Source organism: Schistocerca nitens, chromosome 2, assembly GCF_023898315.1.
Source record: "Schistocerca nitens isolate TAMUIC-IGC-003100 chromosome 2, iqSchNite1.1, whole genome shotgun sequence".
In the NCBI taxonomy this organism is placed as follows: Eukaryota; Metazoa; Arthropoda; class Insecta; order Orthoptera; family Acrididae; genus Schistocerca; species Schistocerca nitens.
The window spans coordinates 587,361,971-587,378,182 of record NC_064615.1 but is presented as its reverse complement, the minus strand read 5'-3'; the positions used below and the strand labels follow the sequence as shown (position 1 = coordinate 587,378,182).

Below are 16,212 nucleotides of genomic sequence, written 5' to 3'. Positions count from 1 at the left end.
TTGTTGGGGGTAATAACTGTACAAGGAGATCAAGATTTGACCACAGAAAGAACGTTTGAGTGGGTATGGGTTGCAGAGATGAGGAGTTTTGGAAAGGATAGACTAGCGTGGAGAGCTGTATCAAACCATGCTTCCGACTCAGAAAAACAACAATAATAATAACAAGAACAACTGCAGCAGCAGCAGTGTGTGTGACTCACTCTTGATGAAGTAGGGCAGCAGCTCGTTGTAGGACCAGCCCGGGATGCCGGCGGCGGCCCAGGCGTCGTAGAGCAGCGGGTGTCCCCTGGTGTACATCATGCCGTTCATGGAGGAGGTGCCGCCCAGCATGCGGCCGCGCGGCCACCGGCAGACACCGCCCTGGCTCAGGCACGCGTTCTGCTGCACCGCCTGGAACAGCGGCAGCCGCGGGGCCTGCAGGGGGCTACCGAACTCGGTCGACGCCAGTGTGGGCCAGTTAAATACTGCGTCGTAACAAACTACGATCACCAGACCAAATACTACACTACTGGCCATTAAAATTGCTACGCCAAGAAGAAATGCAGATGCTAAACGGGTATTCATTGGACAAATACATTATACTAGAACTGACATTGATGTTGTTGTTATGGTCTTCAGTCCTGAGACTGGTTTGATGCAACTCCCCATGCTACTCCATCCAGTGCAAGTTTCTTCATCTCCCAGTACTTACTGCAACCTACATCCTTCTGAATCTGCTTAGTGTATTCATCTCTTGGTCTCCCCCTACGATTTTTACCCTCCACGCTGCCCTCCAATGCTAAATTTGTGATCCCTTGATGCCTCAGAACATGTCCTACCAACCGGTCCCTTCTTCTTGTCAAGTTGTGCCACAAACTTCTCTTCTCCCCAATTCTATTCAATACCTCCTCATTAGTTATGTGATCTACCCATTTAATCTTCAGCATTCTTCTGTAGCACCACATTTCGAAAGTTTCTATTCTATTCTTGTCTAAACTATTTATCGTCCATGTTTCACTTCCATACATGGCTACACTCCATAAAAATACTTTCAGAAACGACTTCCTGACATTTAAATCTATACTCGACGTTAACAAATTTCTCTTCTTCAGAAACGCTTTCCTTGCCATTGCCAGTCTACATTTTATATCCTCTCTACTTCAACCATCATCAGTTATTTCGCTCCCCAAATACCAAAACTCCTTTACTACTTTAAGTGTCTCATTTCCCAATCTAATTCCCTCAGCATCACCCGACTTAATTCGACTATATTCCATTATCCTCGTTTTGCTTTTGTTGATGTTCATCTTATATCCTCCTTTCAAGACACTGTCCATTCCGTTCAACTGCTCTTCCAAGTCCTTTGCTGTCACTGACAGAATTACAATGTCATCGGTGAGCCGGCCGCGGTGGTCTCGCGGTTCTAGGCGCGCAGTCCGGAACCGTGAGACTGCTACGGTCGCAGGTTCGAATCCTGCCTCGGGCATGGATGTGTGTGATGTCCTTAGGTTAGTTAGGTTTAAGTAGTTCTAAGTTCTAGGGGACTGATGACCACAGCAGTTGAGTCCCATAGTGCTCAGAGCCATTTGAACCATTTGTCATCGGTGAACCTCAAATTTTTTATTTCTTCTCCGTGGATTTTAATTCCTACTCCGAATTTGTCTTTTGTTTCCTTTACTGCTTTTTCAATATACAGATTGAGTAACATCGGGGAGAGGCTACAACCCTGCCTCACTAGCCGCCCGTGTGGCCGTGCGGTTCTAGGCGCTTCAGTTTGGAACCGCGTGACCGCTACGGTCGCAGGTTCGAATCCTGCCTCGGGCATGGATGTGTGTGATGTCCTTAGGTTAGTTAGGTTTAAGTAGTTCTAAGTTCTAGGGGACTGATGACCTCAGATGTTGAGTCCCATAGTGCTCAGAGCCATTTTTGAACCCTGTCTCACTCCCTTCCCAACCACTGCTTCCCTTTCATGCCCCTCGACTCTTATAACTGCCATCTGGTTTCTGTACAAATTGTAAATAGCCTTTCACTCCCTGTATTTTACCCCTGCCATCTTCAGAATTTGAAAGAGAGTATTCCAGTCAACATTGTCAAAAGCGTTTACTAAGTCTACAAATGCTAGAAAAGTAGGTTTGCCTTTCCTTAATCTTTCTTCTAAGATAAGTCGTAGGGTCAGTATTGCCTCACGTGTTCCAATATTTCTACTAGTTTTTCCATTCGTCTGTAAAGAATTAGCGTTACTATTTTGCAGCTGTGACTTTTTAAACTGATAGTTCGGTAATTTTCACATCTGTCAACGCCTGCTTTCTTTGGGATTGGAATTATTATATTATTCTTGAAGTCTGAGGGTATTTCGCCTGTCTCATACATCTTGCTTACCAGATGGTAGAGTTTGGTCAGGACTGGCTCTCCCAAGGCCGTCAGTAGTTCTAATGGAATGTTGTCTACTTCTGGGGCCTTGTTTCGACTTCAGTGCTCCGACAAACTCTTCACGCAGTATCGTATCTCCGATTTCATCTTCATCTACATCCACTTCCATTTCCATAATATTGTCCTCAAGTACCTCACCCTTGTATAGACCCTCTATATACTCCTTCCACCTTTCTGATTTCCCTTCTTTACTTAGAACTGGGTTTCCATCTGAGCTCTTGATATTCATACAAGTGGTTCTCTTTTCTCCAAAGGTCTCTTTAATTTTCCTATAGGCAGTATCTATCCTACCCCTTGTGAGATAAGCCTCTATATCCTTACGTTTGTCCTCTAGCCATCCCTGCTTAGCCATTTTGCATTTCCTGTCGGTCTCGTTTTTGAGACGTTTGTATGGTTTCCTGATTTCTAAACTCATAAAAATTTTTACGGAAGTGGCAGCTCAGTTGTTCTGTTGAACAGAAAAGCGGGTCGCCATCACAGTTTCTCTGTTCAGGCTGTTCGCCGCACTGCCTAAGTCTACACGATCAAAAGCCACCAAGAAGACAACGTAAAGTGCGAAGTGCGGACAATGTCGCAGCAGTACCGGCCAGTACTGAGAAAGAGTCGGAGGTGGCAGTTTCAAGACGATCTCAACGGTTGCGGCTATCTGAGACATCTGCTTCACGAATCATGAGAGAGGATTTGGGATTGCATCCATACAAAGTTGTATTGACTCAAGACTTGAAGACAAACGATAATAGATTGATTCGTGAGTTCGCTGAATAGGCCCTACAGCAGTTGGAAGCTGAATCTGATTTCAATGGAAAAATCATCTCCTCAGACGAGGTGCATTTTTCTCTTAATGGTTTCGTCAATACGCAAAATTGTCGTTATTAGAGATATAAAAGGTGCCATTGTATTCAGAAAAACTCACTGTTTGATGAGGTTTATGGCGTTGCCGTGCCATATCTTTCGAGGCGATGATAGAAAAACCGTTACCGTCGCTGGAAAACGCTGCTGAACCATGTTAGGCTAATTTCTGTGGCCGGAACTTGAGGCCATAGACATTAAAAACATGCGGTTCCAGCAGGATGCCGCTACGCTCGATTTGCCAAGGGAGAAGTTTATCGAGCGGATCGCGTCAAGATATGAATCTGTGAACTGGCCGCCACGTTCGTTTGATTTAGCATCCATGGATTTTTATTCTTTGGGGCTGCATGAAATCCAACGTCAATACTGACAAGCCATTAACTTGCCAACGTTTGGAGGCGAACATACGTCCGGCTATCGCTGACATAAGGCCAATAACGTTGGACACAGTGATTAGCAATGGGAGCCATCGTGTGCGTTAGTGTGTTCAACGCCGTGGTGGACATCTCAGTGACATTTTGTTCAGAATATAACTACACATGTGTTGAGTGGTTTATTTTTTTCCATTTCCTGCCTGGTTCAGCAAGAGTAATCCAATTTCCAAATAAAGAGGCAGTCTCTGTTACAGTTAATTATTTAAAAACTGATGCGTGTCGCTCTAGTGACGCATCTTCAGAATTTCTACAAATTGACATTAACGTATGTATTACATGATGTTGTGACCGCGAGCTAATCCAACCACAGCTAAGTAACAACTGACGTAAAATTTATAACAGTACAAACTTCATTAGTCAAAAGTGGAAACTGAATGGAGCGTAAACGCAGTCGACGAATATGCAATCGGAAGCAATGAAAGGTAAATAATTTAAAAAAAAAATTCCTTATAAATCAGTTTACTGGAAAGGATTTTCTTTATTTACGGGCACGAAGAATCTAACCGGGAGTTATTAGACAGGCACACTTACAAAACCATGGAGAAAACCTGTGTTTGGATAGGCTTGCGGTTAACAGGCGTACAGCACAATAGTAATGAATAACTGCGCTATGCAGCATATTGGCTGCGAAACGGAGCCGCGTTCCGATCTAACGTGAATGAACTGCTGACTGAAGCGCCAAGCTATGGCTCTAGTTGTGCTTGGTATGTTACCATCGTTTACGTAGTGAAGGGTAATTAAAATAGTGGTACTTTGAAAGTACACTCCTGGAAATGGAAAAAAGAACACATTGACACCGGTGTGTCAGACCCACCATACTTGCTCCGGACACTGCGAGAGGGCTGTACAAGCAATGATCACACGCACGGCACAGCGGACACACCAGGAACCGCGGTGTTGGCCGTCGAATGGCGCTAGCTGCGCAGCATTTGTGCACCGCCGCCGTCAGTGTCAGCCAGTTTGCCGTGGCATACGGAGCTCCATCGCAGTCTTTAACACTGGTAGCATGCCGCGACAGCGTGGACGTGAACCGTATGTGCAGTTGACGGACTTTGGGCGAGGGCGTATAGTGAGCATGCGGGAGGCCGGGTGGACGTACCGCCGAATTGCTCAACACGTGGGGCGTGAGGTCTCCACAGTACATCGATGTTGTCGCCAGTGGTCGGCGGAAGGTGCACGTGCCCGTCGACCTGGGACCGGACCGCAGCGACGCACGGATGCACGCCAAGACCGTAGGATCCTACGCAGTGTCGTAGGGGACCGCACCGCCACTTCCCAGCAAATTAGGGACACTGTTGCTCCTGGGGTATCGGCGAGGACCATTCGCAACTGTCTCCATGAAGCTGGGCTACGGTCCCGCACACCGTTAGGCCGTCTTCCGCTCACGCCCCAACATCGTGCAGCTCGCCTCCAGTGGTGTCGCGACAGGCGTGAATGGAGGGACGAATGGAGACGTGTCGTCTTCAGCGATGAGAGTCGCTTCTGCCTTGGTGCCAATGATGGTCGTATGCGTGTTTGGCGCCGTGCGGGTGAGCGCCACAATCAGGACTGCATACGACCGAGGCACACAGGGCCAACACCCGGCATCATGGTGTGGGGAGCGATCTCCTACACTGGCCGTACACCACTGGTGATCGTCGAGGGGACACTGAATAGTGCACGGTACATCCAAACCGTCATCGAACCCATCGTTCTACCATTCCTAAACCTCTAGGGAACTTGCTGTTCCAACAGGACAATGCACGTCCGCATGTATCCCGTGCCACCCAACGTGCTCTAGAAGGTGTAAGTCAACTACCCTGGCCAGCAAGATCTCCGGATCTGTCCCCCATTGAGCATGTTTGGGACTGGATGAAGCGTCGTCTCACGCGGTCTGTACGTCCAGCACGAACGCTGGTCCAACTGAGGCGCCAGGTGGAAATGGCATGGCAAGCCGTTCCACAGGACTACATCCAGCATCTCTACGATCGTCTCCATGGGAGAATAGCAGCCTGCATTGCTGCGAAAGGTGGATATACACTGTACTAGTGCCGACATTGTGCATGCTCTGTTGCCTGTGTCTATGTGCCTGTGGTTCTGTCAGTGTGATCATGTGATGTATCTGACCCCAGGAATGTGTCAATAAAGTTTCCCCTTCCTGGGACAATGAATTCACGGTGTTCTTATTTCAATTTCCAGGAGTGTAGTTAAAACAAATATGAAGTTGAAAATCAAAAGAGTAAACACAAGGTCATAGCAGAGGTTCCATTCCCTCTTTTGCATGTCTCCTCTCATTTTTATCAATTTTATTAATGTTCTATGTCATTGCATGGTAGTAACAGACCAAATAATGATATTGTAATGAGTATATTTGTACTGAGAGCTCAAAAAAATACTTTTCATTTGATTCCTAAACATGTTGTTTTACTTCCGTGGATGGCCTGGGCGAGGCGAGCATCGTAGGACGCGGCACACTCCGTTTCCGGTTGGGAGCTGCACTTATCTGAATTCTGAGAGGTTCATACAATAGGCTTAAGCACCTGGCGGAGCGACTGACGTCGGTCGAGTTTCGCATATTGTATCCAGGGCGAAACTACCTGCAAGACATCTGAGTGTCGCCGCAGTTTACGTGTTTACCGTTCCGGCGCGTCAGGAACGAAGATTGCTGGCACCGACTGACTGCATTGTCCTCATGATTCTGAGAATACTTGTGGACTCTGCCCTGCTGGGTGCGACTGTCTGCCACCAAATGGCCGGTGGTCTAGGCAGGTTGTTTTCGTAGCCGGTCAAACAGCAAGTTCAGTGCCCTCAGCTGAATAGCAGAGGCATGATTGGTCAACTTAAACTGAGGCTAGCTGACGTCATAAAGCCCTGCTCGAAATTGGAGGGAACGGTTGCGATTGGCGCGAATGATGTTCTGAGACAGTGTGGGGGAATTTTGGAATCGGAACTGAATGCTGATTCGCGGTTTTCGAGGAGAGTAGGGAATTGAGCAATGCTGGCTTCGTTCTTGAATCGCATCACAGAAGGGATTCGGGATCTGATCTTCCTCAGAGTCGGATGGTCTTGTGACTTGGTCGCGGCCAGGGGTTGACACAGAGTCGCTGCATGGCAGAAGTAGGCGCCTACATCATCAGGACGCTGCCTACCAACGACGTGCTGCAGATTTCAGTACTGGTACAGTATTTTGCGGCTCCGGCATTGTAGGGCCTTATCAATTTTATACTGAATCCCTCAGCAGCACGCGCGCACGCTTTGCTACAACTCCACCTTGCTTGTTTCTCCATGTCATCCCATTTGAGCTCTCACTACTAATTGCGATACAGCTATATAGTCGGGAGATTAATATTTGATTGCCTCGTGATGACTGGGTGTTGTGTGATGTCCTTAGGTTAATTAGGTGTAAGTAGTTCTAAGTTCTAGGGGACTGATGACCATAGATGTTAAGTCCCATACTGCTCAGAGCCATCAAATCATTTTGAACCAATATTTGATTCATTAGGACCTCCAGTCATTATCGTCAATCTATTGCGTCACAGAGAATAGGAGCCCCTTGTTCTCGAGCCAACTCTTATTCTCATAATATTTCAGTAGACCCTATCCGCCGGCCGCAGTGGCCGAGCGGTTCTAGGCACTACAGTCTGGAACCGTGCGACTGCTACGGTCGCAGGTTCGAATCCTGCCTCGGACATGGATGTGTGTGATGTCCTTAGGTTAGTTAGGTTTAACTAGTTCTAAGTTCTAGGGGACTGATGACCTCAGAAGTTAAGTATCATAGTGCTCAGAGCCATTTTTGAACACCCTATCCTTTAACCCTTAAGTCGGGTGATGATGAGGGAATTAGATTAGGAAATGAGACACTTAAAGTAGTAAAGGTGTTTTGCTATTTGGGGAGCAAAATAACTGATGATGGTCGAAGTAGAGAGGATATAAAATGTAGACTGGCAATGGCAAGGAAAGCGTTTCTGAAGAAGAGGAATTTGCTAACATCGAGTATAGATTTAAGTGTCAGGAAGTCGTTTCTGAAAGTATTTTCTATGGAGTGTAGCCATGTATGGAAGTGAAACATGGACGGTAAATAGTTTGAACAAGAAGAGAATAGAAGCTTTCGAAATGTGGTGCTACAGAAGAATGCCGAAGATTAGATGGGTAGATCACATAAATAATGAGGAGGTATTGAATTGAATTGGGGAGAAGAGGAGTTTGTGGCACAACTTGACAAGAAGAAGGGACCGGTTGGTAGGACATGTTCTGAGGCATCAAGGGACCACCAATTTAGTATTGGAGGGCAGCGTGGAGGGTAAAAATCGTAGAGGGAGACCAAGAGATGAATACACTAAGCAGATTCAGAAGGATGTAGGCTGCAGTAGGTACTGGGAGGTGAAGAAGCTTGCACAGGATAGAGTAGCATGGAAAGCTGCATCAAACCAGTCTCAGGACTGAAGACCACCACAACAACAACATCCTTTAACCTACTATGTGTGTCGACCATCATGTGCATTTATATTCTTATATATAATAAATCCCATTGTAATATTCAATCCACAAATCTTTTCGTAGATATAGGCAGAATCCCATTTCCTGTTGTTTATTATGATAAAGTTCTCTTTTTTGGTAGATTACGATTTTTATTAAATTATTATGAGTGTGCACTCCTTATTTTAGCAACTAACAGGGTCAACCATCATTTCCTTCCGTTACAGTTGCGCGCATAATTAATGAGCTGGTAGATAAGGAGGGGGTCGAGTGCATGTCTTGTTCTCATGCAAAATTCGTCTGCATTAAAGAGGTACAAAGTCTTCTCCACCTGGGCACCTCGCAGAGGAACATGCTACTTATATTTTTGTAAGGCATGTAAATTTATTTTTGGCATATTGGACAGTCCGCATTGATAGATCAAGAAACAGGGCAGCTTCATTCGACACGAGCAGACACGACCGTCTGGTAGCAGTTACAGCTCTCCAAGGCGACCAGTGTGCGCTTTTAAATGAGTGACTATTACATCTGGTGAGCTTACACCAAGAGTAAACAAGACTAGAGTGTGCAGCTGAGTGGTGACTAACCGTGGTGAGGTTCCAGTCGAGGCGCGTGCGGATGGGCGTGACGGCGAATGCGGGCACGTGCGAGATGGTGGGGTCCTCGGGCCCCGCCTCGAGCAGAAGCACTGTGGCGCCGCTCTCGGAGAGGCGCGCGGCAGCCGTGCTGCCCGCCGGCCCGCTGCCCACCACGATGAAGTCGAAAGCGCGGCCGGTAGGCAGCTGCGCCGAGTCGCGGCCGACGCGGCCGCACGCGTCCGACACGTCGCAGCGCGCCTGCAGCAGCGCCTGCAGCGCCAGCATAAACGCCGACGCGCCGCCGCCGCACGCGCCCGACAGCAGCGACGTGTCGCCGAAGTCACAGCTCCTGCACTGCGCCGACATCGCCGAGCGCGACCTGCACAGCGGCAGGAGCAGAGGTCAGGGTCTGACGGCGGTGGCGCGTACAAGAGGTACACTACTGGCCATTAAAATTGCTACACCACGAAGATGACGTGCTACAGACGCGAAATTTAACCGACAGGAAGAAGATGCTGTCATATGCAAATGATTAGCTTTTCAGAGCATTCACAAAAGGTTGGCGCCGGTGGCGACACCTACAACGTGCTGACAAGAGGAAAGTTTTCAACCGATTTCTCACACACGAACAGCAGTAGACCGGCGTTGCCTGGTGAAACGTTGTTGTGATGCCTCGTGTAAGGAGGAGAAATGCGTACCATCACGTTTCCGACTTTGATATAGGTCGGATTGTAGCCTATCGCGGTTGCGGTTCATCGTATCGCGACATTGCTGCTCGCGTTGGTCGGGATCCAATGACTATTAGCAGAAGATGGTGGGTTCAGGAGGGTAATACGGAACGCCGTGCTGGATCCCAACGGCCTCGTATCACTAGCAGTCGAGATGACAGGCATCTTATCCGCATGGCTGTAACGGATCGTGCAACCACGTCTCGATCCCTGAGTCAGCAGATGGGGACGTTTGCAAGACAGCAATCATCTGTACGAACAGTTCGACGACGTTTGCAGCAGCATGGACTGTCAGCTCGGAGACCATGGCTGCGGTTACCCTTGACGCTGCATCACAGACAGGAGCGGCTGCGATGGTGTGCCCAACGAGGAACCTGAGTGCATGAATGGCAAAACGTCATTTTTTCGGATGAATCCAGGCTCTGTTTACAGCATCATGATGGTCGCATCGGTGTTTGGCGACATCGCGGTGAACGCAAATTGGAAGCGTGTATTCGTCACCGCCATACTGGCGTATCACCCGCCGTGATAGTAAGCGGTGCCATTGGTTACACGTCTCGGTCACCTCTTGTTCGCATTGACGGCACTTTGAGCAGTGGACGTTACATTTCAGATGTGGTGCTACCCGTGACTCTACCCTTCATTTGATCCCTGCGAAACCCTACATTTCCGCAGGATAATGCACGACCGCATGTTGCAGGTCCTGTACGGGCCTTTCTGGACACAGAAAATGTTCGACTGCTGCCCTGGCCAGCACATTCTCCAGATCTCTCACCAACTGAAAACGTCTGGTCAATGGTGGCCGAGCAAGTGTCTCGTCACAATACGCCAGTCACTACTCTCGATGAACTGTGATATCGTGTTGAAGCTTCATGGGCTGCTGTACCTGTACACGCCATCCAAGCTCTGTTTGGCTCAATGCCCAGGCGTATCAAGGCCGTTATTACGGCAGGAACTGGTTGTTCTGGGTACTGATTTCTCAGGATCTATGCACCCAAATTGCGTGAAAATGTAATCACATGTCAGTTCTAGTATAATATATTTGTCCAATGAATACCCGTTTATAAAAAAAAAAAAATGTTTCAAATGGCTCTGAGCACTATGGGACTTAACATCCATGGTCATCAGTCCCCTAGAACTTAGAACTACTTAAACCTAACTAACCTAAGGACAGCACAGAACAGCCAGTCATCAAGAGGCAGAGAAAATCCCTGACCCCGCCGGGAATCGAACCCGGGAACCCGGGCGTGGGAAGCGAGAACGCTACCGCACGACCACCCGTTTATCATCTGCATTTTTTCTTGGTGTAGCAATTTTAGTGGCCAGTAGTGTATAAATCAGTAGTGCATTGGCAGAGCTGTCATTTGTACTCAGGTGATTTATGTGAAAAGGTTTCCGTCGTGATTATGGCCGCACGACGGGAAATAACAGACTTTGAACGCGGAATAGTGCTTGCAGCTAGACACAGGGGACATTCCATTTCGGAAATCGTTATTAAATTCAGTAATCCAAGATCCACAGTGTTCAGAGTAGGCCGAGAATACGAAATTTTAGACATTACCCCTCACCGCGGGCATCGCACTGGCCGACGGCCTTCACTTAACGACCGACAGCAGCGTCGTCTGCGTAGTCAGTGCTAATAGACAAGCAACACTACTTGAATGAACGATAGAAAGGCAAGTGGGACGCGCGACGAACGTATTAGTTAGGGAAGTATGATGAAATTCGCCGTTATTGGGCTATGGCAACAGAAGACTGGCGCTAGTGCCTTTGCTAACAGCACAACACCGCGTGCTGCGCCTCTCCTGGGCTCGTGACCAAATCGGTTGGACCCTAAACGACCAGAAAACCGTGACCTGGTCAGATGAGTCCCGATTTCAATTGGTGAGAGCCAATGGTATGATTCATGTGTGGCGCAGACCTGTCGAAGACATATATCCAGATTGTCAGCAACGCACTGTGAAAATTGCTGGTGCTTCCATAATGGTGTCGGCTGTCTTTACATGGAATGGACTGGGTCGAGGTGAACCGATTATTGACTGGAAATGCTAATGTTTAGCAACCTGGATAACATTTGCAGCGAGGCAACGATGGAATTCCTATGGATATCAGTGCGCAATGTCACCGACCACAAGTGTTCGCGAATGGTTTCAATAACGTTCTGCACAGTCGAGCCAATGATTTGGCCACCCAGATCGCCCAACATGAATGCCAACGAACATTTTTGGGACGTAATCGAGAGGCCAGTTATTGCACAAAATCCTGCTCCGGCAACACTCCGCAATTATTCATAGCTATAGCTGCAGTGTGGCTCAGTATTTCTGCAGGGGACTTCGAACGATTTGTTGACTCCATACCACGTTGAGTTCTTCCACCACGCAGGGCAAAAGGACGTTAGAGACTATATTAGATGGTATCACATGACTTTTGTCCCCTCTTTGTACATTCTTATTTCGGACCCGTCTCCATGGCTTCCTGGCTACCTCTCCAACATCGATTCCCGGTGATAAAATGAGATATTTCTTTAATGGAATAGTCTGAAAGACGTCCACTCAGCCTCTCCAGCCCAAATGACTAGTTACTTGATACGATCTCAATTCGGTTTCCCACAATGTATTGTTCAGCATTGGTCCCTTGCTTAACTTGCATTTTTTATGAATCTCTCGTCCAGCGCAAAGTCCTAAGCGACTGGAGAAAATGAGTAAGTGACGCCTGTATATACATTGAATCACGAAAGAAACTGGTACAGGCATACGTGTTCAGATACAGAGATATATAAACAGGCAGAATACGGCCCTGCTGTCGGCAACGCCTATATAAGACAAGTGTCTGGCGCATTTGTTAGATCGGTTACTGCTGCTACAATGGCAGCTTATCAAGATTCCAGTGAGTTTGAATGTGGTGTTATAATAGGCGCACAAGCGATGGGACACAGCATCTCTGAGGTAGTGATGAAGTGGGGATTTTCCCGTACGACTATTTCATGAGTGTACCGTGAATATCAGGAATGCGGTAAAACATCACCAACATCGCTGCGGCCGGAGAAAAATCCTGCAAGAACGGGATCAACGAGGACAGAAGAGAATCGTTCAACGTGACAGAAGTGCAACAGTTCCGCATATTGGCCATCAACAAGTGTCAGCGTGCGAATCATTCAACGAGACATCATCGATATGGGCTTTCGGAGCCGAAGGTCCACTCGTGTACCCTTCATGACTGCACGACACAAAGCTTTACTCCGACACTGGGCTGTTGATGACTGAAAACATGTTGCCTAATTGGTTTCAAATTGTATCGAGCGGATGGATGTGTACGGGTATGGAGAATCGATGAATCCTCCATGTTAGCAGGGGACTGTTAAAGCTTGTGGAGGTTCTGTAAAGGTGCGGAGAGTGTGCAGTTGGAGTGATATGGAATCCCTGATACGTCTAGATACGACTCTGACAGTTTACACGTACGTAAGCATCGTGTCTGACCATCTGCGTCCGTTTATGTCCATTGTGCATTCTCACGGACTTGGGCAATTCTAGCAGGACAATGCGACACCCCACACGTCCAGAATGGCTGTAAGTGTCTCCAGGAACACTCTTCTGAGTTTAAACACTTCCGCTAGGCACCAAACCTCCCAGACATGAACATTATTGAGCATATCTTGGATGCCTTGCAACGTGCTGTTCGGTAGAGATCTTAACCCCCTCGTACTCTTACTGATTTATGGACAGCCCGGCAGGATTCGTGGCGTCAGTTCACTCCAACACTACTTCATACATTAGTCGAGTCCATACGACGTGGTGCGGCACTTCTGCGTGCTCGCTTGGGCCGTACACGGTACTGGTCAAGTGTACCAGTTTCTTTGGCGCTTCAGTTTAAGAAGAGTAAAAGAACGAATCCGCAAAATTACAGACCAATACGCTTAACTTCGGTTTGCTGTAGAATCCTCGAGCATATTCTCAGCTCGAATATATCAAACATTCTTGAGACTGAGAGGCTTATGTCCACGAACTGGTACGGTTTAACAAAGCATTGCTTGTACGCTTTTCTCGCATGATGTCCTGCGAATATTCCAAAATTTCCAAAAATCATTTTACGTGTTTCCCCACTACAGACTGTCGACGAAGGTACGAGCATACGGAAAAGGTTCCCAGATATGTGTGTGGCTCAAAGACTTCTTAAGCAACGGAACCAGCATGTTGTCCTCGGCAACGAGTGTTCATCAGAGACAAGTGTATTGGCAGTAGAGCCCCAGAAAAATGCGATGTATCCGCTGTTCTTTTATGTATACATAAAAGACCTGACGGACAGGTGAGCAGTAGTCTCCGGCTGTTTCCTGACGATGCAGTGGTGTATGGGAAAGTGTCGTCATTGAATAACTGTAGCAGGATAGAACATGACTTAGTGACTTTGACAGAATTTATATCTGGTATGGTGTATGGTAGTTTGCTCTAAATGTAGACAGCATGTATGCCCTTAAGATTCCTGTCATCAGTTTTTAGCAGCCTGCGTATTTTAGTTCTGTATTGTTCACATAATTCTTAGTTATGGAATTCATTTCTGGGGAACATAAGCACAAAATGTTTACACATTGTTCAGATTAGAGAAAGCGTCCGTAATAATAACAAAAAAAGAAAAATAGTAATCGGGCACACTGTGATGACTGTTAAAACCACTTGAATCTTAACTACGCAAAGTGAATATATTTGCCAATCAGTTATGCACATCAAAAGAACATTGATAATTACTGCACAAAGAACTCTGTCCATGTTCAAGTAACAAGATCTGCAATGAATTTACATTTTCCAGGAAAATTTACACAAAGCTGAAAATAGCATTTTCTACGAAAGAATAAAACTGATAGATTTGCCAAGAAGCATTGCTAAAACGAATTTATTTTAAAAAGACAGTTAAAACCCACTTGTTAATACACTACACGCAGTGAAGGATTATTTGGATAACGTAGAGTATGGATTTGGTAAAAATATAGCATACGCAAATAATTCTAAAAATATAGCTATCTACCATTTCACGTACCAGCGGCTTTGCCGCAGTGGAGACACCGGTTCGCGTGAGATTACCGAGGCTAAGCGCTGTCGGGCTTAACTAGCACTTGCATGTGTGACCGTTCGGGTCTACCAAGCGCTGTTCGCGCTGGGGTGCACGCAACTTTTCTGAGACGAATTGAGGAGCTACGTGACTGAGAAGTAACGGCTCCAGTCATGAAAGCTGACAACGGCCGGAGACCTGTTTGCTGACCATATATCCCTCCATATCCGCATGCAGTGACGTCCAGCCTCGCGGAGTGGCCGCGATGTAACGGATCGCGAGGCCCCTCCCGCCGGAGGTTCGTGTCCTCCCTCGGCCATGGATGTGTGTGTGTTGGTCTTAGCATAAGTCGGTTTAAGTAGTGTGTAAGTCTTGGGACCGATGACCTCAGCAGTTTGGTCCCTTAGGATTTCACACGCATTTGAACATTTGACGCCTATCAGCATAAGATGACATGGCGGAGGATCGGCACCAGTGGGGCTTCTGAGGCATTTGGAGAGAATTTTAGGGTTATCGTTTCACACAATACTTTCTACTGTGCTTTTTTCTTGTCTTTTTCGTTTTCGTTTCTGGAAAACCTTACGCTGTAAGTTCTGCGATATATGATACCCACTTCCTGAGTTTTAACATCACACTCATTATGCTGACTCAGTTTTTCAACTTAGCAAAGAGGAAACTGCGACGCATAAAATGAATGTCAAACATCGTCGCAACGGTTCTGATCTCAGCTGATAGTATATGTAGTATTATATTTCGAATTAGTGTGTGCATAGCACTGTGTAACGTGTACAGTGACTTGTGACAAACGGAGAAGAGTGCAGCACCTTTTCACATTGTTAAATAACTTCTTACAAAAGAGTATTGTACACTATCGATAAACCAAATGAGATAGCACCTTTTTAAGTAGAATGGCATTACATTCGGAAGGATGGACGTTATAATCTTCATTCGGCCTTCCTGATTAAATTGTCCAAGGCTTCCCTAAATTACGCCAGACAAATGCCAGAACGGTTGCCATTACTACTACATGTCCATGGCCGAACTGCTACTACAAGTAGTAGTGATGGTGGTGGTGGTGGTGGTGGTGGTGGTGGTGGTAGTGATGGTGGTGTTGGTCGTGATGGTAGTGGTAGTAATACTCCATATAAACGGAACTGAGACGAATGGCGACTCATTCTAGCGACAATACAGGCTGTGGAGCAGGCACAAGTGTTTCAGAGAAAACCATTCGAAGCACATTTTTGAACGTGGGGCTTCACAATAGACGACCTCTATGTGTTCCAACTTCGATTCAACGACATCGTCAGTTACACTTGTAGTGAGTACGGAATCAATAGGGAACTGCACTGACATAAGCGACTTTGACAAAGGGTAGATTCATATGGCCCGACACCAGGGCGCGAGCGTCTCGTAACCGGTGAAGCCAGTGGGCTTATCACGTGTTGTCATGAGACTCTATGGAAAACTGTAGAAGAACGGCTAAAGCACAAGTAGGCGCCTCATCACGCAACGTGGAAATCGGAGGGTTGCCCTCGCTGTAGTGTAGACTCTCTGTCATCTGTTACGGATATGATGACAGTGGTGGAGCAGGCATAAGTGTTTCAGTGAAAACCATTCGAAGCACATTTTTGAACGTGGGGCTTCACAATAGACGACCTCTATGTGTTCCAACTTCGATTCAACGACATCGTCAGTTACACTTGTAGTGAGTACGGAATC

The 16,212-nt window shown here is 47.0% G+C and overlaps 1 protein-coding gene across 1 annotated transcript in view; it reads right to left on the bottom strand.

Annotated features, from left to right (window-relative positions):
- The window catches only part of LOC126234505 (glucose dehydrogenase [FAD, quinone]-like), a 176,829-nt gene that overhangs the window by 11,880 nt on the left and 148,737 nt on the right, over positions 1-16,212 (bottom strand). The window contains exons 3-4 of the mRNA XM_049943198.1: positions 8,735-9,104; positions 201-390 (exon numbers count right to left, since the gene is read on the bottom strand). Coding sequence (XP_049799155.1) covers positions 201-390; positions 8,735-9,091 — 547 coding nt within the window. The 5' untranslated portion in view covers positions 9,092-9,104. The remainder of the gene's footprint in view (positions 1-200; positions 391-8,734; positions 9,105-16,212) is intronic.